The 27,773-nt window shown below is 47.2% G+C and overlaps 2 protein-coding genes and 1 non-coding gene across 4 annotated transcripts in view; all 3 read right to left on the bottom strand.

Moving 5' to 3' along the window:
* GLB1 (galactosidase beta 1) overlaps window positions 1–12,466 on the bottom strand; it is a 43,314-nt gene extending 30,848 nt beyond the window's left edge. For both annotated transcript variants that reach the window (XM_025204134.1, XM_025204135.1), the window contains exons 1-2: window positions 12,441–12,466; window positions 3,748–3,917 (exon numbers count right to left, since the gene is read on the bottom strand). In XM_025204134.1, the coding sequence (XP_025059919.1) occupies window positions 3,748–3,917; window positions 12,441–12,458 (188 nt within the window). In that variant the 5' untranslated portion in view covers window positions 12,459–12,466. The remainder of the gene's footprint in view (window positions 1–3,747; window positions 3,918–12,440) is intronic.
* On the bottom strand, window positions 7,993–12,609 carry TMPPE (transmembrane protein with metallophosphoesterase domain). Its single transcript, XM_025204132.1, has one exon. The coding sequence runs from the start codon at window positions 12,572–12,574 to the stop codon at window positions 11,255–11,257; it is 1,320 nt and encodes a 439-aa protein (XP_025059917.1). The 5' UTR covers window positions 12,575–12,609; the 3' UTR covers window positions 7,993–11,254.
* Window positions 12,610–27,621: 15,012 nt separating this feature from the next.
* On the bottom strand, window positions 27,622–27,740 carry LOC112550279. The gene has a single exon (XR_003094029.1). It is a non-coding gene; the product is annotated as a 5S ribosomal RNA (ribosomal RNA).
* Window positions 27,741–27,773: the final 33 nt, after the last annotated feature.

Below are 27,773 nucleotides of genomic sequence, written 5' to 3'. Positions count from 1 at the left end.
CAGAGTCTAAAATAATGGTATTACAAAAGTGTAAGCAGATTAAAAAAAAACATAAAAGGCTGCATGATAAAATAGAGGGGCTCATAAAAATAAAAATTTAAGGATAAAGTGAGACTAAATAGTCTCAAAGGGGGGGGACTGTGGAATCAGAAAAAATATATGCCTTAAACTTTGACTATTTTAGTTATAAGATGACATAACCGCTTTGTGGAGAATTGCTGGCTCTGTATAGTAGAACAGATAAGAGAAAGTGTTTGTTCTTTGTAACTCCTCTGCAACTGCTTCGCTCACCGCGGCCTTAAAGATAGCAAAAAGTATGTACAACTCTGATTTGCAGGTTCAAGAAGGAGGTTTGTGAACTAACCTCGCCTCCCCCATTAGTTCCCATCCTGATTACAGCAAAGAAATAATGAAGTAATGTTATAGCCGCTTTTCATGCTAATTTCACTATATGATCACGTGAGTTGTAAGCAACTGTTAAAAAGTATATAAGCCTCCTGATTTTGCTCTTGGGGGGGGACCCCTTCCAAGTGCTTGGGAGATCCATGTCACTTTGGAGTCCCCCCTACAGCTGTAGTTTCTTTTGAATAAAAGCTTCTGCTGACCTGACCCAAAAGTATGCTGCGTGTGTTTCCACGACACCTTGTTGAGGATTTACATAACCTTCGGCCCAGCGCAACAAAACTTCTGGGGCCGTCAGTCTTTATCCTAGCCTCAGGGTGCAAAGACACAGCATGTTTATCCAAGGAGTGGCAGGAGCTAGAACAGAAAGCCCTATCCAGACTGACTAGCCTAGGGCCAGATGTTCCACATAAACTGGATTAAGTGATCAGAAACTGGTTTAAGCCTGTATGAAAACAGAAGCTCAGTGCACATAAACCAGTTTCAAAATGGCTGAAACTGGTTTAAGATAAATCTGGTTGAACGTAGTATCAGACTTAACTGATTTAGGTCAAACCAATTTATGAAATTTGTGTCCCAGACCCCTTCCTGGTTCAAGTTAAATCAGTCCCCTAGCATCCCAGCATGCTTTGCAGCCCTGTGCTGTCTGCTCTAGAGAGCAGGGCTGGTCCCGCCCCTCTGCTCCCTAGCTGGAGCAGTGAGGGCTGACTGATAAGGGGGTGAGGGGGACAAGCCTGGCTGCAAAAGCGGGGAGGGGGGGAAGGGGGGAGTCTGGGGCCAGGAAGTGGGGTTAAACACCTCTTCCCCCACTCAAACTTACTGCTGGCTGCAACTGTGGACTATAAATCCCAAAGACACCTAGAAGGAGGAAGAGGAAGTAATGAGCAACCCTGCAGAACCCTGCTGATGTAATTCTGGACTGCAAATCCCAGAGACCCTCAGGAGCAGCAGGAAGAGGAAGTGAACACAGCCAGAGAGCCATAATCTAGTGGCCCCCAGCTTCTGGCTTGAGCCACTGCAGGCATGTGGCTGCATTTCCTGTATCAAAGGTAAATGTCTGTTTACATTTGTTTCAATTTAATCTGCACATCTTAGACTAACCTGCAAAGACTGAATCGATTTGGCCTTGGGCTCCTTGACTATCTGTACCTAGTCTTAGGGTGCAGTATGCTGGATCTGCCCAACTGATTCATAGATTCATAAATGCTAGGGTCAGAAGGGAACTCAACAGATCATCGAGTCTGACCCCCTGCCCGGGCAGGAAGGAGTGCTGGGGTCAGATGACCCCAGCCAGATGCCTATCCAGCCTTCTCTTAAAGACCCCCAAGGTAGGAGAGAGTACCACCTCCCTTGGAAGCCCAATTCAAGTTTTGGCCACCCTTACACATGAAGAAGTTTTTCCTGATGTCTAGCCTAAATCTGCTCTCTGTCAGTTTGTGACCATTGTTCCTTGTTACCCCAAGAGGTGCCCTGGTGAACAGAGCATCTCCAATTCCTTGCTTTGCTCCCCAGTGAATTTATAGGCGGCCACAAGATCACCTCTCAGCATTCTCTTGCGAAGGCTGAAGAGATCCAGGTCCCTTAGACTCTCCTCATGGGGCTTGGCCTGTAAACCCTAAACCATATGAGTGGCCTTCCTCTGGACCCTCTTAAGGTTATCCGCATCCTTCTTAAAGTACGGCGCTCAAACTGGACGCAGTACTCCAACTGTGGTCTGACCAATGCCGCATAGAGGGGAAGTATCACCTCCTTGGTTCTATTTGTCATGCATCTGCTGATGCATGATAAAGTCTGGTTAGCTTTGCTGATGATTTTGTCACACTGACAACTCATGTTCACCTTGAGTCCACTGAGACTCCAAGATCCCTTTCCACTTCTGTGCTGCTGAGAGGGTCATTTCCCAGCCAGTAGGTGTGCTGGATATTTTTATGCCCTAAGTGCAGCACTCTGCATTTGTCCTTGTTGTACTGCATCTTATTGTGTTCTGCCCACTTTTCCAACCTGTCCAGGTCTGCCTGCAATGATTCTCTACCCTCCAGAGTGTGCACTTCACCCCACAATTTAGTATCATCCGCAGACTTGGACAAAGTGCACTTCACGCCCACATCCAAGTCACCGATGAAGACACTGAAGAGTACATGTCCAAGGACCGAGCCCTGCAGGACCCCACTACCCACATCCTTCCAGGTTGGTACCAACCCATCTACTATTACTCTCTGGGTGTGACCGCCCAAGCCAATTTGCCATCCACCAGACTGTGTAAACATCCAAGTCACAGCCTCTTAATTTATTTATGAGAATGGGATGAGATACCTGGATGTGTTTTGGGATTGACTAAGGAAGAGGAGTAGCAGCCTTCATTTTAAGCCTGCTTGGGGCAATATTCTGCAGGTTATTCAGCAGATTTGTCCCTGAATATTCTCCACCGACTCCTGGTTTCTCCAAAACCATGTGACTGTCTCCAAATCTCATTTCTTACCATTGTATCTTACTGCCTGGCAGCATAACCATTTGCAGAGCCTTGAAATACTAGCTTCCTCATGCCAAGATATTCTGACCTTGGCTCCCAGGTGTATGACTCCAGTTCCAAGCCTTAGTTCTTACAACTGATGCTGACTAAGCACATCCAAGTAGCATAACAGAGTGAATTGACTTTATTCCCTAGTAAAAGCACTGAAACACAGATTCATGCAGTATCAGTTTAAGTCACTCAGCTGCAGGGTAAAAGTTACCCCTCAAAATACTGAGTTACCAAACAAAGATGAAGCAGTTGTGTGTCTGCTCCTCCAGTCGATTTCATGGCAGGGAACCAGTTTGCTAAATTCAAGTTAGCACCCCTGCCACCTAGTGGTAAAGTTCTGTAAAAGCACGTCCTGCAGGCCATAAACTGGGGACAGCTAGTTACTTGTCCATCTACGCCTTTGAGGGCCCACACAGTAAAGTGCAGGGTACATTACTCCATGCTAATCCCACTACGTGTCCGCACCCTAGGCTATAAGGTTGACAAAGCCAACCAGATAGGGTACAATTAGGGGATAAGGAACATGTGCACACAATTGTCTAGAACTCCTTTTCCAGATCAACCTCTCACATTTACAGTAGTCATTTTAGAATTAAAAGGTCTGCCTAGATCAAACTTGCTTCTATACATTTAAGGCTTCCATTCATATTGCAACACACAGAGACCTAAGGGGAACGTATGTCAGCTCAGCTTTGCATCTGAAGTGCCCTCAGCTTCACAGAGTATACTGACTGTAATTTAAAAAAATAGGTTAATGCCCAACTTAACTAATTCTCCTCGTTGCCCTAATTTAAGACTCCTCCAAAAAATCTACTGCTACTCACGTTTGAATGGCATCAAGGCCTGCCATCTTCATCTTCAACAAACGGTCTTTCCAATAGTACCGGGGCACACGGGCATAGTGAATGCTACCCGAGATGTAGCGGAATGGCTTCCCATCCTTGACGAAGCAGTTGCAGTCGTAGTCAATTCCGAAACTTCTCTGAGGTACGCTCTGCATGTCAAGAAAGTTACATAATGTGAGCTCCCACCTCCATCAAAAAGACAGTTTTCTATTAAACCATTGTGCTTATTGAACTCTTCTATACCCTAGATCTCAGGAGCAACAAGAACATGACCTGAACCGGTGACAAAATATTGGTTCTTTTACAGCCTTCAACCTTAGCCAAATAGATCAAAGGAACCACAATAAACCTGTAAGTTAAGCAAGTAATGACGTGAGTTGTGTGGTTCTCCATAGCTCTGCTCGTTTTTCATTCTGTTAAGTGGATGTAAGTCACTACCTTTATGTGGTGGTAGCACTATAATCACCATGACAGTTTAAATACACAAGACCCAAGAGCACAGAACCAACCAGAATGCTAAAAGCTTAGCTTTCTGCACTGAGCACTCTGAATCAATACACGTGCCCTTTGAAAAGGGACTGAATTTCAGTGACCCTTCTGCTAGATTTGATGCTGAAAATTAAACAAGAGGAGTCAAGTACAAAGAGATCTAGGTGTACCATACACCCGATATTCAGTGATTTGTTAGCTGAAATTCTTCAGAGTTTCATTTCTAACCAGAGGGCAACTGGAAGTTAAAGGTCTAACATTTCTGCAAAGTTCCTGTACTACTTGAAAGAAGTGTAACCAATTTTCAAAAAAGATAGAGAAAGCAAGCTGAGGGAAGGCAACTTCCTCAGACACATGACCAAAACAAGATGAAAAACTGCTGCCCAACAGGATACATGATATAAAAATGGAAGGATAAAGAAAGGGATGCATATTACAATCATACACCATACTTCTGCAAATCTGGCTCCAGTCTCAAATTGCTTACTAAAATGAAACATATAATGGCCAACTGGAAAAATGTTGGTTTAGTGACTTGTCAGATATCACATGGAAATTGTATTGAAAGCAGGGACACACCATGTTTCAGGGCAGCAATCAATTGTCTTAACCATGAGACTTCTCTTCCTGACATTTTCTGCCTTATCCCTGGCACTTTCCCATGTCAAATAAGGAAGTATGGGTTCTACATACAAAAGTTCCTTTAACCTGTTCATCCCTGGAGCATGTCCAGCCTGTGTACGGAATGAGAGTGCACTCTAGTGAAAAGGTAGTCCATGAGCATATAAATTAAAGACTATATCAGAGTACATGCACAGTTAAGGGGGCTGAATTACGGCAATCCAAACAATCTTAAATTCTGTTTTTTCCTAACTTTTGAACACAGTCAGCCCTCAACTTAAGATGTTTCAAGTTACAACAAATGGCACTTGCACAGTTTATAAATTGACACCATTTCAACTTTCTGATGTCAGTTTCAACTTTACAACGCTTGATCTGGCGCAACGCCACACCAGCGAACAAGTTCGCTGCATCGCCCATCTCCCTGGAGAACATCTGTCCAAACTTCCTTGGACGCTTTCTTTAAGAAAGCAGACAAGACTCCAAAAAAACCTCCAGCCAAGACTCCTGAGAAGACTCCAGCCAAGAACCCTTCAAAAAGTCCAGCAAAGTCACCTCAAAGAAGTCCTTCCAAATCAATATGATTGCTATTTACAATATAAACACATTAATGTAGTTATATTACTCATGTATAATTGATTGAGTACAAAATTCTGGAGTATTTTTGGTGAAGACAGAGTATCAGACCTTGGTTCAGGAACCAATCCCCCATTTATAACATTTTTCCCATAGGAACGCGCGTTCCGAGCTATGACGTTTCAACTTAAGAGGCAGCTTTCAGGAATCAATTGTGTTGTAAGTCTGAGGACTGCCTGTATTTAGTTTTGCAACCTCATTGGGTTTTTCTTAACATGGCTTTGTGTGTACTGCTTCCATGTCTGTCTTTGAAAGCTAAACAGAAAACAAAAGGTTTTATTGTCCAGAACTAAACAGGACACCTTCACACATCATCAGAATTGCTGAGATATTCAGATCCAAAGCACAGACTTACACACCATGTGGCTAATGAACTTACTAGGAGCAGTCAAAAGCTGATATGGGGCCATGTCACAGAATGGGGATGAGGATACACTTTGCTGTTGGGTTTCACAGCTCTTTGCTGAAAATATTATGATACCCAAGTTCTGTTGGGCATGTTTGAGTGATTAGTCGCTTCTACAATTGCCTCCCTGCCTCTAGCAAAGCTCTTCTGCTCCCAAACCTCTGTCCTCAGCTCCTTCCTTGTCTCCTCCCTTCTGACCATCTCTTTGGGCCTGTCTATATTCTCTTCACATTCCCACTGCTCTCCTCTCCATCCTTCTCCTACTACTTCATCCTCGAAGTCCAACTTCCTCCTTTTCCCACTGGGCTTCCACTTCTGTCCCTGTGCCACTGCACTATGGCACCTGCTTCCCATCCCAAACCTCATTCTTTACTCCTCTGCATTTGAGGAAAGTCAGGGGATCACCACATAAGGGCATGGCCCACGACATCCTGATGACATTCACCTGGACGTGGTTGTCTAGAATGCCTTGGCCCAACCAATCAGACTCTGATTTCCACCCAATTCTCGCCGGCCACAACTTGATGGATTGTTCTTTTGGAGGTGATGTTACCTCCGTGAGTTTTGTTATGGCGCAAGGCGCCCTCCGAGTGGGGTTCCAACCTCCCCTTTCATCCCAGCCATACACCAACCAATTATCATGGTAACAGGTATAATCTGGAACATATGCATGTGGTTGGCCTGACAGTTTTCTTTAACTGAAGGCCAGATATCGTTTCTTCTTCAGGATAATTACCTCCGATATGGAAAAGAGTCTTTAAACTGTCCAGAACTCAGACCCAGACTTGTTTGATAAATTGAACAAATCCTTTCTCTCTTCTTTTCTTTTGTCCCCGTTTTTCTGCACTTGATGCCCAGGATCCAGCCATCCTGAAGGGTTTCTTTCACTCAGCAGGACAAAGAAAAAACACTGTGGGGGAATCCTCTCCTTTTTTGTAAAAAGAGAAAAAAAAACCCCTAAAAAACAAACCAACCCTGAACTCAGTGCTAGCTACTGACACTAAAGGTATGGTCCCTTTAAGCCACAATCCCTCTTCGGCTGGCTAGGTTTCCCTTAGGGGTTCCTCTAATTGCCTTCATTAATTCGAGCCAATGCCCCCTGGGGTTACACAGCCTCACAGTCTGCATTGCCAGTGAAACGCAAAAGAAAAAAAAGACTTTCCTGTATATTCAGGTTTCCCTCCGCAGTCCACAACCTTCAGCTGCCATGTTTGACGGACAGCCATCCTCTCAGAGCTCCTCCGAGCTCACAGACTGTCTAGGTCTCAAACCCCATTCCCAGGGAATAGCATCTTGGCCCTTAACCAGAGCTTCCCTCCTGCTGGTTTCCTCTCTCCTTCCCACTCTCCTTCCCCACGGAAAACTTCCAGCTGGAAGTAGCTCTGGGGCACTGGGAGGACCCAATCTGACGCACCTGGCACTCTGGTAAATTCAGTCTGAGGCACACCTGGAGTTCCCGCCTCAGCATTGTCACTGCCCTCTCAGGTAAGCAGGGATCATACTTGTCGTCTGAAGAGGCACTGCCAGCCTCTTTACAAGGTGCATATACCTCCTCCCCACCACCCCGCCGCCATTTTGGGTCCGGACCCGCTCTCCCCCCTCCCCACCGCTTCGGGTCCAGCACCACTCCCCACTCTGGGTCCACCCGGCCTGAGTCTGCCAGCCTCCTTCCCCGCTCCCCTCCCTTCCTCCCTGCGCACCGCCTCCCCCAAGGCACAGCACCGCATGGCACTCCCGGTGGGCCCAGCCCTGCCCTCTGCCGCCTCCTCCCCCTCCCTGCCAGCTGTTCTGGGGGCCAGTGGGGCCAGGCAGCAGTGGGGCACTGCCACCATCATCGCCCCCTTCACCCTCTGGCAGGGAGGCGGGAGGGAAGCCCCGCTGCTCAGGCAGCTGGGACATGTTCGGCTGCACAGGCCGGGCTGCCCAGCCAATTAGCGCTCACCCTCTCGGTGGTGCATGCGCAGTTGGCCTGGAGTGTTACAGACAGACAGACAGACAGACAGAGGCAAAGTCTTTTATTATATTAGAACATTCATTTGTGCCATTTTTTAATTTCCTAAAGTAGGTCTCTCTAGATATCCATTTCCAGCGACACCAACCACAAAATAACAAAAGATAACTACAGAAGAGACTTTTTCTTGATCAGTGAACAATATTTTATTAAGTTGGACAGAACACTATCATCAGGTATCAGTGCACTGATAATACAGAAATAAATACTTCCTAATACAGGTTGTTTTATAATATAAACTATTTCAGTCAATCTATGATTTGGGTATCTCTCTGTGACATAAGTAGGCAATGTTGCCTTTTCAATAAAATCACCTTCTAGTAGTAAACAAATTAACTAACCCTCAGGCTAAATTCTCAAACAAAATAATAAACCCATTCACCACTAAAGATAATCAAGACAGAAATGGATTTAGTACACCAGGCAATAAACTATTAGGAAAAAGGGGATTCCATTGAAGCAAAAGGCATTCAAATGCACACATACATATTTAATGTGCAGCAATTTAAGTCACCCATGCATTCGTGGTAGGAACCATTTCTTTGTACTGATTTTTGTGAATATTTGTGCTTTCTTGGAAAGGATATGACAGGAATTCTGAGATGGACACAAACACACACACACACACACACACACACACACACACACAACAGGTTCCCCATAGTACAAGCCTCCCCAGGGAGGTAACTAGCTAGATAATTAGCATGCATCACACACAGTAATAACCCTCAATTTAATCATCAAAGAATCCTCCTGGGCTCGCTGGTTTAGGGGGAATGCTTTGCACTACTCAACAGAAGACAAACTTCAACTCACGTCTTTCACAGAGACAATGCAGGCCAAATGCTTGTAGGAGCTGGGGCCAGGTAGCATCAACTCTATTTAGTTATGGAAAAAAGTCAGAGGAAAATGTGTACAAAACATAGCAAGTCATGTAGGGGAAACGAGGGATCCCAAGGCATTTCCTTAAGTGAAAGGTGCTCAAAAACACAAAGCACTCTGTGAAGGTGGAGCTTAAAGCATTAGCAATGGGCATGATCCAGACAAGGGGGTGGTTTTTCCTGCTCTATCAAAAGTATCACATGCCTCTTTCCTCATTTGTTAATACTGCCTTTCCTGAGCAGACTTATTGTGACACTCAGATCCCACAGCAAATGTGGCCAAATCAACTAGACGGAGGTACAAAAAAGTTATATGATTTGACCAGCAAATCAGGGGAAGTATGAACAGAACACCAGAACCTAAGACTTTCGGGTCCCTGTGTTGGTCTAAGACAGGGGTCAGCAACCAATGGCCCACAAGCCAGATTTGAGCTACAGCAGCACTTCAGGGGTGGGCAGAGAGGTGGGGAAAAAAAATCAGGACAGGCAGCAGCAAGGGCATCTGCTCCTCCCTGCACTGTGCCTTCCTCTGCCATGTGCCAGTGATCCCCTCTGCAGCACCCAAGCCACCTGCTGCTGCCTCAGCCCTCCCTGCGGTGAGGGCTGCTCTCTCTCCCCACTACTGCAGCTTCCGCTTACCCTCACCATCAAATTCACTGTCACCCATTGCCATCAGCTGCAGGGAGAGTGGGGGAGGGGAGTCAGCAGCACTCAGTGGCAAAGGTAAGTAGGGGAATCAGTGGCCTGAGACAGGTGACTCCCAGGCAGCTGGTTTGGAATTCCTGAAAGGTTGCCCACCTTCCTGAAAGGCTCCTTGTCCAAGACACCAGTTTGCCCATAGTCAGTCCACCAGCTAAGAGAAGGAACTTTGGTTTTCATGGACAGGAACACAGAGAAAGAGCTAGATTTCATTTGCAAATTCTGTGCCAGAGGAAGAGCTGAAATAATGTGGTTAGACTTTTTCACCTTCCCCCTCAAAATTGTAACACTGAGAGCAAAGCAATGCAAACTGTATAAGTTTACAAGTACACTTCAGTCAACTTGGACAATATACACAAATCAGTTCCAACTCATTTTGTGAACCTCATACATCAGCAGCAGTATGCTGGGGACGCAAAAAAAAAAATTGACCAATATTTTTAGAACTAAAATTAAGAAGCAAGCAAATCACTAATGCTATCCATATTACATAGTGCTAAAAAGACAGCAAATTCAAATACACAATCAGGTGCTAGATAACACCCATTTAAGTGGGGGTAGAGATGGCTGGAAGGATTTCCCCACATAACAAAATAAGAGCTGACAATCAGGTTATCAGGAAAATACAAAACCAACCTCCCCAAAGGGAAGCTGGCTGGTAGTTAGTCTAGCTATGCTTTACAGACACTATCAATTTGAAATCTAGATAACATTAAAGTGCATCTAAAGTTTCAAGTATTGATGTTAACTCTGAGTCACATTTGCCTTACTTTTAAGTTGTCTCCTTCCCCATTGCCAAGGGAAAGCCTACTCAACCAGAAAAAAGAAACAAAAACCTGAACAAACAAACATGATTTTTCTCTATTCTTGTTCACTTCCAGATTTCAGGCATTACTTACCAATAAGTTATCAAATGCTCAAACAGAAAAAGGATTTTTAAGTTAATGGTGTCATTTTCATATGTCATTATCAGGTATCTATTGGAAGTCTGGTTAAATTCTGGTAAAGTTAAAAAGGCAGCTATTACCACCTTTCCCTATTACAATCTAATCCCATCATTATAGATTTTACGAGTGAACACATGGGCATCTACTTGGTTTAGCATTACAGTAGTATGAGAAACCCCAGGAAAGACTTGGGACCCCAAAATATACAGCAAAATAATTTAAACAGACATTATTTTCACTTCTGTAAGAGCAGTTGACAACCCACACACCCATTACTGACATGTTACAAGATTCTCTACACCTGAATGGAGACTTTGTAGAACACTCTGCAAAATCTGCATGCACAACATCATCATATTTCCCAGATGACAGAACTATACTTCATCATGACCTAGATGACACTCTGTCAGATACCAGCAAATGAGAAAATAATGGAACATGAGTTAGAGCAAGTTACATATATTAAGCATGCACAGAGAAACACTTATCACCATGACATCAATGTTTAGATTTATACTTTAAATGTTGCATCCCAACAGAAAGAGGAGCTGTAATTGACTTCTTCAGAACTTCCACACATCTGTGATATGTGATAGGCCTAATCTGTAACAGAAGTAGCAGTGCATTCTCCTAGCTCATTCCCATAAGTCTGATGATACCAAGTCCACCCATACCTAGACTTTATACTCCATTAACTTCTTGGGCACATGCTGAGCATGGACACGGGTCACAGACCACTAGGACAACTAATTGCATTCGTGATAGAAATTACAAAATCTTGAAATTGATGGGCTGTTCAGGAAGAACGCAGGATGATCTCTGTTATTTCAGCTCTGCTGCCCAGCCTCATTGGCACTCCAAAGTACATAGTCCCTGGGCTGACATATACAAAGGTGCTTTGCCCAACTTTGTACAAGCCAACAAAGAAGGGATTCATCAAATACGCCCCAGCATTCAGAGGAAACATCTGACCACCATGAGTATGTCCAGAGAGCACCAAGTTTATGTCTGGCCGATCTTGGAGAGCCCATTTTGCGGCAATTGGCTGATGAGCCAGAAGTACTATTGCACGATCAGCACTACAGTCACTTAGGGCTTTCTTTAAATCCATGCCGTGCCCAGAATAGTGCAATACATCAGCCTCAATATCGTCAACCCCCGCCAGACAGAACCAATCATCACTTTTGCTTGGTGACCTTATCTTCACATTCTCATTGTGGAGTGGACGAATATTAAATGACTTCAGCAATTCAAACCAGTTGCTTACATCAGAAGTATAATACTCGTGATTGCCCGTGACGAAGTAAGTTCCCAATGGTGAACTGAGCTCGCCAAGAGGTTCAACAGCAGGTCGGATGGCTGTCACTTCAGAATCTGTTAGATCACCCACAATCACAGTGATATCTGGTTTTAAAGCCTTGACCATCTTCACAATCATTGCAAGTTTAGTCTTCCCTACGGTGGGTCCCAGATGGATATCTGATAACAATACCACCTTCAAGCTATCCATTGATGAGGGAAGTTTGTGAACTGGAATTTCCACCAAGTTTATTGCAGGAGGTTGGGAAGCATTTAACAACCCAACAGTGGTCAGGGCGACTGTCGCCATAACAGCCAAAACTGGCTTCATTGCCAACTTACTGCTCTTACTGACACCGATTGTCTTCACACCCCTCCCAGCCAAGAATTTATAAGCTTGCTCTACAGAACCTAGAGTGAAGAGGAAGAATATAAGGATGATATAGGCTCCTAGACATGTGTAAGCAGCTAATGAAAAGATGTAGGGCTCTTCTGCCACTAGAAACAACAATGTAAAAAAGCTTGAGTGTGCCAATACTAGAAAGGTTAGCACAATTATTTTCCATGGCCTGAAACAAAAGGAGTTGGCAGCTGAAGACCGATAGAATATGGCCACTGTGCTTCTCCAGATGTGGAGAGACCCTATCATCATAAGCACATTAACAAACAGCATCATCTGTAACCTGAGCAGCCACCTCCATGTCCTGAGTTCAAGTCGTTCCACCAGGTAGGTCCGTGATATCATCATGGAGAAGAAGACAACTCCAGCAGCTACTGCAGCCTTTGCTTCAAGAGGCAATTGCTTGAAGGAGATCATCTCTATTCACCAACGTCCCAGCTCTTTCCTTTTCTTTACGAGTCTCCAGTTGATAACAATGTTATGAAGGTACTTCTCGTTCAACTAGGCCTGCAACCAGGAACCAGCATCAGCTTTCTGATATTAAAATACAATCCCCTTTTCCCAGGCTAGAAGCCAGAAAAGTGTTATCTGGCACCAGTCACATGACACTAGGGTTGGTTGAATGACAACTATCACTGTCAAGAATATTTCAAAAGAAAAAAAAAGGTTCATTGCTTTGAAATTAAATACAGATGCAGCAATCTGATTATACTGACCTATGACAACTAGGCTCACAGCTCTACTGTCTTCCTTCCTCAAAGTTTTCATTAAAAAGTTATCATCACAAAACCTAAGAACACCAAGCCAACAATAAGAATTTGTCCCAAAATTCAGGGGCATCGCTTCACAAACAACACAGCAGGAACTGCTTTTCAATAATCAATATAATATTAGAAAACTCTTGCCAGCTTCATGGCTGTGTTGCTTCTAAAATTATCATACTGTGCTCAATACCTGATGGTATGCTTTACACACCCAATTCACCCAATCTCCAAGAGGTAGGTGTGCCTTTACACAATTTTATCTAACATAGCAGGCATCATTGATACACACTGTACTAATGTCAAGGCTCTCACAAAAATATCTTGCCAGTGAACTTAAGCAACTAGAGCTTTGGGAAATGAAAGATAGTCCATTTATGACAGACCTTATAGCTGTACTCACCCTCCCACCCCCCCCAAAATTATAAAAAATCATGGAGACAAAACCATGAATCAAAACAGAAGACACAAAAATGCTTTTGCTATGTATATTTTCCCACTAAACCTGTTGTTTCTTAATTGAAAACATGGTGAGTTTTCCATTGTGGCCAACCAGAATGGCATCATGCTCACTTAGCCTAAGAAGGGGGTCAAAACATCATGAATTCCAGCCTTTTCTTGAAAGGAGTCTCTAGACCTTTTAAAAGAAATTTGCATGCCTCCTCTCTCATACAAACAAAAGGCAACATTCAGTGACTTAGGGTTTCCAACTTTTGGTTTCAATTTCACAGAGTTCAGATGTTCAGTACTGCCAATTCTCATGATTTTTGGCATTGTTCTTAAAGTCTACGCTTTGGAAATGTGAAAAAGTTCATATATGTATATTATATTTACAATTTTTCCAACTATTTAGTTAGTTTAATAAAATATATCACATCTACCCAAAGAACCTTGTCTGCCTTGTTAGTCTTGGAGTTGTAGCCGTGTTGGTCTAAGGACACATGCAGACAAGGTTCTTTGGGTAAATCTGGTATCTTTTATTGGTCTAATAAAAGATATCAGATTTACCTAAAGAAACTTGCCTTGTTAGTCTCAGGTCATTCTAGTTTAATAATGGGCAAAAAACACTGAGAAACTATTTCATTAACCTTTCCTTAAACAATGATAAAGCTGCTCAGCTATAGCTGTTGTGAATTACAAGAGCACACACCTGCTACTATATTGCTTGCAAAACACTTCCCACAATTCAATTCATATTTCTCTGGAGCAAAAACAGCAAATGAAAGCATGTCAACAAAAAACATACAAAACTATAAAGCAGCCTCATAAAGCAATTGTGAAAGTGTCTCAGCTCATGTCTAAAATTCTACAGATCCATATTTACCAGTGTGATAGTCCATTCACTCACTCATGGCAGTTTTGCATGAATTTAGTGTGGTGACAGAAACCTGCCACATCTTCTGAAGTCTAAGCCAGGATTCACAGAGGTTCTTTTCCAACCTGTGTTTAGTTAGTTGGGGAACTAAAGAACACAGAGAACAAGTGGCTCTGGTCTGTGTTCCACATCACAGCAAACAGGCTCTCTGGAATTAGTTACAGTGACATTCTGTCTCTTTCCTATGGAGAAAGCAAAACTTTGTATTTTAAAAAAAGCAGAACCAGAGGTTTGTTTGGTTTTTCCCCCAAACTGATAATTTAAAGTAAATCTGTTTCAAGATCAAAACTATTTTATAGGCTGCATTCCATTTTAATCAAAGAATAACTTTCATAGAAGTACCAAGCTATGTATTGTGTTAAGCCTTTTGGAACACATCTACTACATTAAAGAGTTGACTGAGAATGCCAAGTGCTTGGTTCAAAGGCACAAAGGAAGCATGGTCTCAGACTCAGGCTAAGAAGAGGGTGACAACACCACAGAGTCTTGTCTTTGCTTGAATATGCTGTCCCCAATTTTAGTTGATGCATACCCAATAGCCTCTGGTAATAACAGGGGAGCTAACCGTTGCTCCATGGGCATTAAGCCTAGGTTAACCCTGTGCATTCAATAGGCCTGTCTTTTCTTGAATAAGTTGCCCCCCAGATTTAAATGATGCATACCCAATAGCCCCCTTTAAAAGCAGAGGGGACTAACCACTGCTCCACAGACCCAGGTTAACGCTGCATCAAATCATGTATTCAAGAAAAGACAGGCCAATTTGATGCATAGCATTAATGCAGGCTTAAATTAGTTTGAGGCATTAAAGTGCAGACAGTCCAGGGATTCAGAGCTCCAAGAGCCATCTTCACCTTTGTATGTAACAAGGCCCCCAAGACAGATGAGTCAAAGCAAGGAGCCTGTGGCTGGGCAGCCCCAGAAAGCTCAGGATGGGGCAAGAAAGGTAAAAAAAAAACAAACAGGAAGAAAAGGCTACAGCACCTGGGATTCCCACGCAGTCTCCCAGCCAAGTACTAACCAGACCAAACCCTGCTTAAGAGCTTCTGAGAGCAGATAGGTTCAGGTTGTAAACACTACCCCATTCCCCTGCTCCCCTTTTCAGCCCCTCTGCCTGCTTTGCCTCCCACTCCACACTACTAGCCCTTCCAGCAGCACTTCTGCCCCTGCCTCCCCCAAACCAGGCTCACAGGCACCCTATTTAGTAGATACTCCTGACCCACACTCCCAACACTGCTCCAGGCTCCTCCCGCTGCAAGGCCCATGCACCGCAGGCTAGGAGGATACACTGGGCTCTACTTGCCCATCTCCACCTGGCCCCAGCCCAGCTGCTGCGTCTCTCAAAACTCCCAACTTTCCCCCTTCTGGGGCCTCCAGCTGTCCCAGCCTGGGTAGGATGGAAAGCAGGCAGCTAGGGCTGAGGCTGACCCTGCTCATGGGCCCAGACCAGGTCCGGCTGGTGGGGGAAAAGACACTCACCAGACACAGAGTTGGCCCCTAGGCCCAACAAACACAGGACTCCCACAGCCTCAAACTCGCATCCTTTCTCCTCCAGCAACAAAGCCCAGGCCAGAGATGCAAAGCACCAAGGCTGCAGGCTCTTTCTTCACTCCAGCTCCCTAGGTCTTGTGCTAGGCACAGAGTCTTCCGATGGCATCTTCACCAGATTGCCTCTCCTGAAATGGGGCAACAAATCCATACCTCTCACAAATAACGTTGAGGAAAGGGGTAATATGTTTGTTGCGCTGAACAGTGACCTCAGCAGATAGCTGTCCTTCTTTGTCCCCAAGTTGAAGGACATTTCCCCATGTATACAGCCCATCGTCGTAACTGGAATAGAGCCCATCTTTCTAATTTTGTATGATTCTATGCCAAGGGCGGACAATTATTTTGGGTAGAAGGCCACTTACTGAGTTTTGCCAAGCCATTGAGGGCTGCATGATAGGCAGCCAGGGGCAGATAAATATTAATTTTCTAAATTTTTTAGGGGCCCCGTGGGCCGGATAGAATGGTCTGGCGGGCCGCATCCCACCCCTGGGCTACATTTTGCCCACTCCTGTTCTATGCCTTTCAACTAACAGAGGCTGCTTTGTTACCAGAGGCCTGGGACCCCAAACTTGCCAAAGTGTTAAAAACAACCAGCAAAACCATTGAGGATCCAGGATCAGTAGAGATGGCGTAGGAGAAGCGTGGCCCAGAATAAAGGCTAAATATCACAGAAAGGAGAGGGGGAGAGCGGCTCTGGCCTGCATTCAGGACTCTGAATAAAGTGATTCTGATTCAGGATCCTCTTTGAACCATCCTCTCTGAATGGTGCAGAACTCCTGCTGAGTTTGGTTTCGGAGTTTCTATGACAATGCCACCCACAGCCCTTGTAATCCTCTAGGGCAGAGGTGCTCAACCCCTGGCCAGCTGGGCAGATTGAGCCCTTGCTGTTGCGTTGTCCAGCTCTCAGGAGGAGAGCAGTTGCCACTCCTTTGTTGCCAAATGTCCAAACCTGTGGGCAACGGGGGCTAGAGAGTGCAGCCCTGTACTAGATCATATATATATATATATATATATATATATATATATATATATATATATATATATATATATATATATATATATATATATATATATATATATATATATATATATATATATATATATATATATATATATATATATATATATATATATATATATATATATATATATATATATATATATATATATATATATATATATATATATATATATATATATATATATATATATATATATATATATATATATATATATATATATATATATATATATATATATATATATATATATGGGTGTTTGTGCCCAAAAGCTTGCAAAGAACAATTTTTCCAACTATTTAGTTAGTTTAATAAAATATATCACATCTACCCAAAGAACCTTGTCTGCCTTGTTAGTCTTGGAGTTGTAGCCGTGTTGGTCTAAGGACACATGCAGACAAGGTTCTTTGGGTAAATCTGGTATCTTTTATTGGTCTAATAAAAGATATCAGATTTACCTAAAGAAACTTGCCTTGTTAGTCTCAGGTCATTCTAGTTTAATAATGGGCAAAAAACACTGAGAAACTATTTCATTAACCTTTCCTTAAACAATGATAAAGCTGCTCAGCTATAGCTGTTGTGAATTACAAGAGCACACACCTGCTACTATATTGCTTGCAAAACACTTCCCACAATTCAATTCATATTTCTCTGGAGCAAAAACAGCAAATGAAAGCATGTCAACAAAAAACATACAAAACTATAAAGCAGCCTCATAAAGCAATTGTGAAAGTGTCTCAGCTCATGTCTAAAATTCTACAGATCCATATTTACCAGTGTGATAGTCCATTCACTCACTCATGGCAGTTTTGCATGAATTTAGTGTGGTGACAGAAACCTGCCACATCTTCTGAAGTCTAAGCCAGGATTCACAGAGGTTCTTTTCCAACCTGTGTTTAGTTAGTTGGGGAACTAAAGAACACAGAGAACAAGTGGCTCTGGTCTGTGTTCCACATCACAGCAAACAGGCTCTCTGGAATTAGTTACAGTGACATTCTGTCTCTTTCCTATGGAGAAAGCAAAACTTTGTATTTTAAAAAAAGCAGAACCAGAGGTTTGTTTGGTTTTTCCCCCAAACTGATAATTTAAAGTAAATCTGTTTCAAGATCAAAACTATTTTATAGGCTGCATTCCATTTTAATCAAAGAATAACTTTCATAGAAGTACCAAGCTATGTATTGTGTTAAGCCTTTTGGAACACATCTACTACATTAAAGAGTTGACTGAGAATGCCAAGTGCTTGGTTCAAAGGCACAAAGGAAGCATGGTCTCAGACTCAGGCTAAGAAGAGGGTGACAACACCACAGAGTCTTGTCTTTGCTTGAATATGCTGTCCCCAATTTTAGTTGATGCATACCCAATAGCCTCTGGTAATAACAGGGGAGCTAACCGTTGCTCCATGGGCATTAAGCCTAGGTTAACCCTGTGCATTCAATAGGCCTGTCTTTTCTTGAATAAGTTGCCCCCCAGATTTAAATGATGCATACCCAATAGCCCCCTTTAAAAGCAGAGGGGACTAACCACTGCTCCACAGACCCAGGTTAACGCTGCATCAAATCATGTATTCAAGAAAAGACAGGCCAATTTGATGCATAGCATTAATGCAGGCTTAAATTAGTTTGAGGCATTAAAGTGCAGACAGTCCAGGGATTCAGAGCTCCAAGAGCCATCTTCACCTTTGTATGTAACAAGGCCCCCAAGACAGATGAGTCAAAGCAAGGAGCCTGTGGCTGGGCAGCCCCAGAAAGCTCAGGATGGGGCAAGAAAGGTAAAAAAAAAACAAACAGGAAGAAAAGGCTACAGCACCTGGGATTCCCACGCAGTCTCCCAGCCAAGTACTAACCAGACCAAACCCTGCTTAAGAGCTTCTGAGAGCAGATAGGTTCAGGTTGTAAACACTACCCCATTCCCCTGCTCCCCTTTTCAGCCCCTCTGCCTGCTTTGCCTCCCACTCCACACTACTAGCCCTTCCAGCAGCACTTCTGCCCCTGCCTCCCCCAAACCAGGCTCACAGGCACCCTATTTAGTAGATACTCCTGACCCACACTCCCAACACTGCTCCAGGCTCCTCCCGCTGCAAGGCCCATGCACCGCAGGCTAGGAGGATACACTGGGCTCTACTTGCCCATCTCCACCTGGCCCCAGCCCAGCTGCTGCGTCTCTCAAAACTCCCAACTTTCCCCCTTCTGGGGCCTCCAGCTGTCCCAGCCTGGGTAGGATGGAAAGCAGGCAGCTAGGGCTGAGGCTGACCCTGCTCATGGGCCCAGACCAGGTCCGGCTGGTGGGGGAAAAGACACTCACCAGACACAGAGTTGGCCCCTAGGCCCAACAAACACAGGACTCCCACAGCCTCAAACTCGCATCCTTTCTCCTCCAGCAACAAAGCCCAGGCCAGAGATGCAAAGCACCAAGGCTGCAGGCTCTTTCTTCACTCCAGCTCCCTAGGTCTTGTGCTAGGCACAGAGTCTTCCGATGGCATCTTCACCAGATTGCCTCTCCTGAAATGGGGCAACAAATCCATACCTCTCACAAATAACGTTGAGGAAAGGGGTAATATGTTTGTTGCGCTGAACAGTGACCTCAGCAGATAGCTGTCCTTCTTTGTCCCCAAGTTGAAGGACATTTCCCCATGTATACAGCCCATCGTCGTAACTGGAATAGAGCCCATCTTTCTAATTTTGTATGATTCTATGCCAAGGGCGGACAATTATTTTGGGTAGAAGGCCACTTACTGAGTTTTGCCAAGCCATTGAGGGCTGCATGATAGGCAGCCAGGGGCAGATAAATATTAATTTTCTAAATTTTTTAGGGGCCCCGTGGGCCGGATAGAATGGTCTGGCGGGCCGCATCCCACCCCTGGGCTACATTTTGCCCACTCCTGTTCTATGCCTTTCAACTAACAGAGGCTGCTTTGTTACCAGAGGCCTGGGACCCCAAACTTGCCAAAGTGTTAAAAACAACCAGCAAAACCATTGAGGATCCAGGATCAGTAGAGATGGCGTAGGAGAAGCGTGGCCCAGAATAAAGGCTAAATATCACAGAAAGGAGAGGGGGAGAGCGGCTCTGGCCTGCATTCAGGACTCTGAATAAAGTGATTCTGATTCAGGATCCTCTTTGAACCATCCTCTCTGAATGGTGCAGAACTCCTGCTGAGTTTGGTTTCGGAGTTTCTATGACAATGCCACCCACAGCCCTTGTAATCCTCTAGGGCAGAGGTGCTCAACCCCTGGCCAGCTGGGCAGATTGAGCCCTTGCTGTTGCGTTGTCCAGCTCTCAGGAGGAGAGCAGTTGCCACTCCTTTGTTGCCAAATGTCCAAACCTGTGGGCAACGGGGGCTAGAGAGTGCAGCCCTGTACTAGATCAATGGTGCAGGATGGTATGGGGCCTGATCCTGGTGCGTGGGGCTGTATGGGAGTGGCACAGAGACTGATCCCTGTGCATGGGGCCAGACAGGCAGTGTGGGGTGCCAGGGCCCAATCCTGGCATGTGGAGCCAGGCAGGGGTAAAGTGGGACATTAAGACGTGATCTGGGCATATGCAGCTGAGCAAGATCAGCACAGGGGCCAGTCCTAGCATGCAGGGATTGGGCAAAGGCAGCTCAATCTTGGTGCGCAGGGCCTGATCCTGGCACATGAGTCCTGATGGGGGTGCTGTGAGGTGCCAAGGCCCAATCTAGGCATACAGGGGCCAACCAAGACCTGTCAGGGACCAAATCTGGCCCGCAACATTCGCCCCCTGCCATAAATCAGCCCTGAACGGCCAAGAGGCTGAGTGCCACAGCTCTGGGACAACCACGACCTATTCCAAGATAAACAGCACAAGAGCAACTCTCAGCAGAGAAGGGAGAGGGCTGGGGGGGACTGTCTTACTTTATTCCCATAGCTTTCAGCAGCCAGCCCCTGCTCGGGCCTGCCCCAGCTCCACACCCCAGTCCCAGGATCAAGACGAGTGCCCTCTAATGCTGCCTGGCAGAAACCCAGATCCCTACACAGAGGAAAACGAGTCACAGCGAGGAGCCCATGACTGGGCAGCTCCAGGCAGCACATGATGGGTTGAGGAAGAGGAAGAAAAACGGGGAAAAAAGAAAAAAAAAAAAGGAAGAAAAAAGCCTGGAAGAAAAGCCTACGGCACTCGGGATTTCCACAAAGTCTCCCATCCAGATTCTAACAAGGCTTGACCCTGCTTAACTTCCGAGATGCGGTGTATTGAGGGCGGTGTGGCCGTAGACACCGCCGCCTCGCCGTGCTCCTGCCTTTAGCCTGCTGCGCCTCTTCGGTCCCAGCAGCGAGAAGCAGCGAGCGGGATCCGGCCGCGCTGCCCCGGGCTCGGGCCGGCTGGGGGAAGGCAGCGGCACCCGCAGCCCGGGGCAGTGGGCAGCCCGATCCCCGGGGCGGGGGCAGCGACTCACCGCGGGCAGCAGGGCAAGCAGCGCGGCCAGGCTCCCGCCTGCCGGAGGACAGCTCCGCCCTGTCCCGGGCTCCCTGGGCTGCCTTGCCAGGCGCTCTCCCAGCCCGGGGCCCGGCAGGCCTCCCCCTGCCTAGCCTCCAGTCAGGCAGGACTCAGCGCTGGCAGAGGGAGATGAGCTAGCCTGGTGCTTTTGCCCTGCCCGCCCCGTTTCCCTTGTTCCTCGTGTGCCCCACGCCAGCCCGCTCCCCACACGGGCGCGATGGGTCACGCCCACCGGGCAGGACTGACGCGCCATCCCCTCTACTGGGTCTCCCCCCACCTGTGCCCTGCGCCCCCAAGTTGCGACTCAGCGCCCACCCATCTCCATGCCAACTCTGCTGCACTATTGCAGGCTGCCCCGCAGCACGCCAGGCCGCCGTCCGCAGGCATCCCTGTCCCTCCACGTGCAAGGCCAAAGGCCAGGCTGCCTCAGCACGCAGCCAGGACACGCCAAACCCCAGCAGAAAGTCTCCTACCACATGCCGCCTAGGCCCTGCCAACCCCTAGCCTGATGCTCCTAATCAGCAGGTCTCCCTGGCCCCACCCTCACCCCCAGGGCTGCAGCTCCCCGGTCCATTGCACCTTGCTGTCAAATGGCCAAGGCCCAAGGAGGCGAGGTAGAAAGGCCTCACCCAGGTTGCAAGGGACCCAAGGTTGCAAGGGATCTTTGGCAGGTTCCCCTACCCTGCCCATTCTGCTGCTAGGTAATGTTTTTTTTCTCTAGGGAACAGCTCCAGAGAGAGGAAAATCAGTCATTTTATGTCAACTCTCATCAGGACAGTCAGCCACCCCCATCTCAGCTCTGGGCCTTCCAGAGCTCCACAAACCATCCCGAGTTTCTAGCTAACCACCACACCCTAGTGACCGCTGGCGATAGCACAGACAACAATTAAAATTTCCACATATGAAAGATAATAAACTGTATCTTTGGAAGTGTAGTCTCGGAAGGCTTCACCAAACGTCTCTCCCTGGTTCAGCTCCCACGCTGCACCAAGGATGCTCAGAGAAAACGGAAGGCATAAATGCTTCATGCTGGTTCTTCCACTCTCGCAGATATATTGTGCAGTGCTAGCAAAGATCTTCCAGCTGAGTTGAAAAGCCTGGCCACCAGACTGGTTCCTGTGTGCAGACCTGGCACTTGGCGATGCCTTGATGTCCAGAATTCAACCTCGGAGAATTTTAGCCTGCATGCCTGGAGGGGCAATGAGGTGACAGTCCTTTTTCAATTGTCTATCCTGCAGAGCAATTTCACATTGTAGATATTCCCAGCACTCTCAGGGCTCTACCTGGTATCTGAGCAGCCTACCCTGCTGGCAATTCATGGGCTGATGACACTTTTGCAGGCAGGATCCAGCGTTGGCAGAGGAATAGGAGCCAGTTTGCTTCTTTCACCCTGCCTGGCCCATTTCCCTTGTTCCTCGTGTGCTCCGCCCCTCCCCCCAGCTGCTGCCTGCCACCTCTCTCCGCAAACACGTGCGAGGCCACGTGGAATAAGTCATGTCCACCTGGCAGGACTGACACGCCATCCCCTCTGCTTGGGCTCACCCACCTGTGCCCTGTTCCCCACAAGCTGTGACTCTCAGTGTCCACCCATCTTCACATCAGCTTTGCCACATCATCAGTGGTTTGGTGCTCTGGCCCAATTTTGGCTAGACCTAATCACCCACACCACACTTACAGACAATCCAATCTATCAGACTGGTACAAAGCCCCAAATCAAGGGCTTGGCTCTCCATCCCAAACCTGCAAAGCAGTTTGACTTGAATCAAGGTCTTGAGTTTCCATCCAGGAACACCTGGGGAGCCAAGCACTGCAACTTTATGCCCCAGATCTGTGCCACTGGTCAGGTGGGTTCAAGGGCCCATCAGCAGAGAGAAGGGAAAATGTAATCTTTTTTTTCCCATTACAATCAGCAGCCAGCTCCTGTCTGTGTCTGTTAGAACAACACACACCAGCCTCAGGATCAAGATGACTGTCCTCTAATGACTCCTGGCTGAAGGACAGATCCATGCACACAGATGCAACCTCAGAATTTATTTTATTTTTTTGAAAAACGCAACCTCAAATTTCCCACAGAAAGCAAAAAAGGGGAGTTAAAGCAAGGAGGGCGTGGCTGGGTGGTCCCAAGTAGCCCAGGATAGGGCAAGCAAGGGAAAAAAAAGGCAAGAAAACAGTGCATCCAGAATTCCCAGGTAACCTCCCACCCAAGTATGAAGTACTAACTAGGGCCAATGCTGCTTAACTTTTGAGATCAGATGTGTTCAGGGTGGTACAGCCATAGACACTGCTGCTTTCTACTGCTTACCTTTTCAGCCTCTCTGTATACTTTGCCTCCCTGTGCACACTGCTAGTCCCCCCGCCCCAGCATTCAATAAACTGGGATTCAGGACTGGGGTGTAACAGGTGCCAGTCATCCTTCCCAGGGTGGTTGGGAGGTGGGAGCAGTGAGGAAGGGTACTTTTGGGGGAGCTACTGCCCCTGTCCTGGGAAGGAAGTCTTTTAAAGGGGAACCTGAGCCTGACCCCTACCTTGTTCCCCCCCCACAACCCTAAACCCCACTCTTGTGCCCTGCTGCCTAGTGAGCTGATGTGCTCTGGGGGTGCATGGGGATTAGAAGGAGGGGGCAGAAGGGGGAGTTAGTTGGTGCCAGAACTGCCCCCTGGACAGCAGAGTTGGGGGGAACCTTAAAGGGAGACTTTGAGGGGGTGGGTTGAGAGGGGTTAGTTTGCCCACAGGGAACAGGAGGGTGAGAAGGGGACACTGCCTGCACTGGGATGCTGGAGCTCTGCAACCTGGATGGCCCCTATGTGAGGAGCAGCCACACAGCAATGGGACAGGGGCTGGGGACACACCTCAGTGAGGAACCTGCCCTAGTGTGGCGCAACTTTATGTGCGCTTCAAACTAGTTTGAGGTATTAAAGTGCAGACAGTCCAGGGATTCAGAGCTCCAGGAGCCTCCTTCACCTTTGTATGTAACAAGGCTCCAAGAAAGATCATAGAATCATAGAAGTAGGGTCAGAAGGGACCTTGTAGATCTTCAAGTCCAACCCCCTGCCTGGGTAGGAGGAAAACTGGGCTCAAATAACCCCAGCCAGGTAGGCATCAAGCCTCTTCTTAAAGACCCCCAGGGTAGGAGCCAGCACCACTTCCCTTGGAAGTTGGTTCCAGATCCTAGCTGCCCTGACTGTGAAGTAGTTCTTACAGATGTCTAATCTAAACCTACTCTCCAACAACTTGTGGCCGTTATTCCTTGTTATCCCAGGGGGCGCTAGGGGAAAAAAGGTCTCCCCCAAACCCTTCTGGTCCCCCCTAGTGAGTTTATAGATGATCACCAGGTCCCCCCTCAGCCTTCTCTTGTGAAGGCTGAACACATTCAAGTCCCGTAGCCTCTCATTGTAGGGTCTGCCCTGCTGTCCCCGGATCATGCGGGTGGCCCTCCTCTGGACTCTGGACAATGTCGTCCACATCCTTCTTGAAGTGGGGTGCCCAGAACTGGACACAGTACTCCAGCTGTGGCCTGACCAGTGTCGCGTAGAGGGGGAGGATCACCTCCTAGGCCCTACTTGAGATGCACCTGTGGATGCACAATAAGCCCTGCCAACTGTGACCTCGCATTGTCGGCCCATGTTCATCTTGGAGTCAAAAATGACTCCAAGATCCCTTTCTGCCTCCATGCTCTCAAGAAGGGAGTTTCCCATCTTATAAGTGTGCTGCCGGTTACTACTGCCCAAGTGCAGCACCCTGCACTTGTCAGTATTGAAACGCATCCTGTTTTTGTTAGCCCACCCCTGCAACCTATCCAGGTCTTGCTGCAGTCTTTCCCTCCCTACTAACGTGCCCACCTCACCCCAAATTTTGGTATCATAAGCCCAGGGTGGCCAGCGTGGGGATGAGTCAAAGCAGGGAGCCTGTGGCTGGGCAGCCCCAGAAAGCTCGGGATGGGACAAGAAAGGTAAAGAAAAAAGAACAGGAAGAAAAGCTTACAGCACCTGGGATTCCCAGGCAGTCTCCCAGCCAAGTACTAACCCTACTTAACTTCTGAGAGTAGATGGGATCAAGTATGTTCAGGGCAGTGTGACTGCAGACAGTACTATTTTCCTTTGCTTGCCTTTTCAGCCAGTCTATGTGCTTTGCTTCCCTGTGCACATTGGTCCTTTCAGTGGCATCTCTGGCCCTGCCTCCCCCAAACCAGGCTCACAGGTACCCTATGGAGCACACAGCCCCGGCCCACTCCCACAAGGCTGCTCTGGGCTCCTGCTGCAAGACCCATGCACAACAGGCTAGGAGGATGCACTGGGCTCCACTCACCCATCTCTGCTTGGCCCAGCTGCTGCTGCCTCTCTTGAAACTCCCAACTTTCCCACTTCTTCCTGGGGGCTCCAGCTGCCCGGGTTTGGGCAGGATGGAAAGCAGGCAGTCAGGGTACCAGCTCATGGGCCCAGCCCAGGTCTGGCTGGTGGGGAAAAAAACATGTCTGGCTGGTGGTGCTCCAGCATCCCAGTCCAGCTAGTGCCCTGCCACCTGGTTAGCTGGTATGTGCTCTCCTTTTCTCTGTAGCTTCCACAGAGTAAAGCAGGTACCCAGGCCCAACAAAAATGGGACTCCCACAGCCTCAAACTTGTAGCTGGCAAATTGAGTTGTGCTTTGGCTCTTATCCCTAGTCTAGGTCTTCCTGGACTTAAGCAATAAAATTGAACAATGCACCTTCTACAGCTCTGCGAGATGTAAGTGCTGTGATGGGGGCACTAGGTGAGCAAGGCACAACAGTTTCCTTATAAGGAATGTTCCCAGTGCCAGGGAATTGGATAATCTGGTATGAAAAAGTTATAAAAAGTAGTTAACACAAAGGAAGGTGTGCCAGCATGCCATGAGCCAGCCAGCTGCTGCAAACAACTGAGTTCTGCCTGCTTAGTTGATAAGGTTTCTGAAACAATTGAGTTCTGCTCAAACAATATGATTTGGAACTGATTTGGCTCATTTGACCTGGAACATGAAATATATAATATTAAAAAAAAAAAATCTCTGCTTCTCCATCTCTTGTGGGCTAAAATCAAGTGTAGTTGCTGCTGCACTGGTCTGTTATCCGTACCAAGATGGATTTAAATGGCAGTGTGTAATGGAGGGTGCCCCCCTGCCAATGCACTGTGGACAGGATACCCTATAAGAGCCTTGTCATTAGCTTTCCATTGTCCAGCTTCCAATGGGAGGATCTCAGCTACAGGCCTCCTTTATGGAAATGGGGGACTCATCCCTAGCCTGCTCCTGTAGCCTTTGGTTAAGGGCAAGTGAGATTCAGGGGCATCTGAACCCCAGGCCTCTGGGCTTGGGCCTGCATGTAGAATGCCCACCAATGGATTTGAGTGTCTGAAGCCCCAGGCTGAAAAGTCTGGGGTGAAGGATACTTGCTGGTTGTAGGATCAGATACAGCGTTTGAACAACTGAATGTTTCTCAGTCCAGAGGATACGGGACTGATTTGGCTCAACTGACCTGCAGTTTGAAAAATTTTCACAAAAAAAATAAAATAAAACCTCTACTGGAAGCCCCAGCTCAGGGGGACCCAATCCAGCCCCCTACCTTGTTCCCCACCCAACCCTAAACCCAACTCCTGGACCCGTCTGTGCTCTGCCACCTGGCAAGCTGACATGTGCTCTGCTGCCTGATTGCACCAGGGTGCGTGGGGATTGATGGGGAGGGCAGAAGGGGGAGTTAGTTGGTGCCAGATCTGCCCCCTGGACAGCAGAGTTGGGGGGAACTTGGGAGAACCGTTGGGGGTGGGGGGGAGGTGGTTTGAGAAGAGCCAGCGTGTCCACAGGGAACAGCGAGGAAGGGGCACTGCCTGCACTGGGATGCTGGAGTGCTGCAACCTGGATGGAGGGCAGCCCTACAGCAATGGGGCAGTACAGTGGCGACACACATGGGCTGCGTGGGGATGCATGTGCACCCCCTGAGAGCACTGGTGTACCCCCTGACAGGCCATGCTCCCCGCTTAGGTGGCGGTCAGGCAGGGCCGCTGGCCAAAGAGTGGGAGTGCCACTTCCAACCCACCCGCCCTGTCACTGACTGCTCACTGGGGGGGCACGTGCCCAACGACTAAGGTGGCAGCATTCGCCCATGCAGCAGTAGCTGGGGACATACCTCACGGAGGAACCTGCCCCGGAGCAGCGTCCCTTTAAGCCGCCTACAGTGCACTTCAGCCTAGCTGGAGGTGGTAAAGGGAGGCACATTCCTATCTGTAACAAACCCCAAGAAGGATGAGTCACAGGGAGGAGCCCTAGCTGGAATGGAGCGAGCAACGGGGGGGGGAAAAGAAGCAGAAAAGCCTACAGCACCTGGTAATCCCAAGCGGTCTCCCATCCAAGTACTAACCAGGCCCGGCCCTGCTTAACTTCCGAGATCAGACGAGATCGGGTGCGTTCAGGGCGGTGTGGCCGTAAACGGCACAGTTTTCCCCTGCGCCCACCTTAAGTCC

The sequence above is a fragment of the Alligator sinensis genome, unplaced genomic scaffold (assembly GCF_000455745.1).
Source record: "Alligator sinensis unplaced genomic scaffold, ASM45574v1 scaffold1118_1, whole genome shotgun sequence".
Taxonomy (NCBI): Eukaryota; Metazoa; Chordata; order Crocodylia; family Alligatoridae; genus Alligator; species Alligator sinensis.
This window is presented reverse-complemented; position numbering and strand designations above follow the sequence as displayed.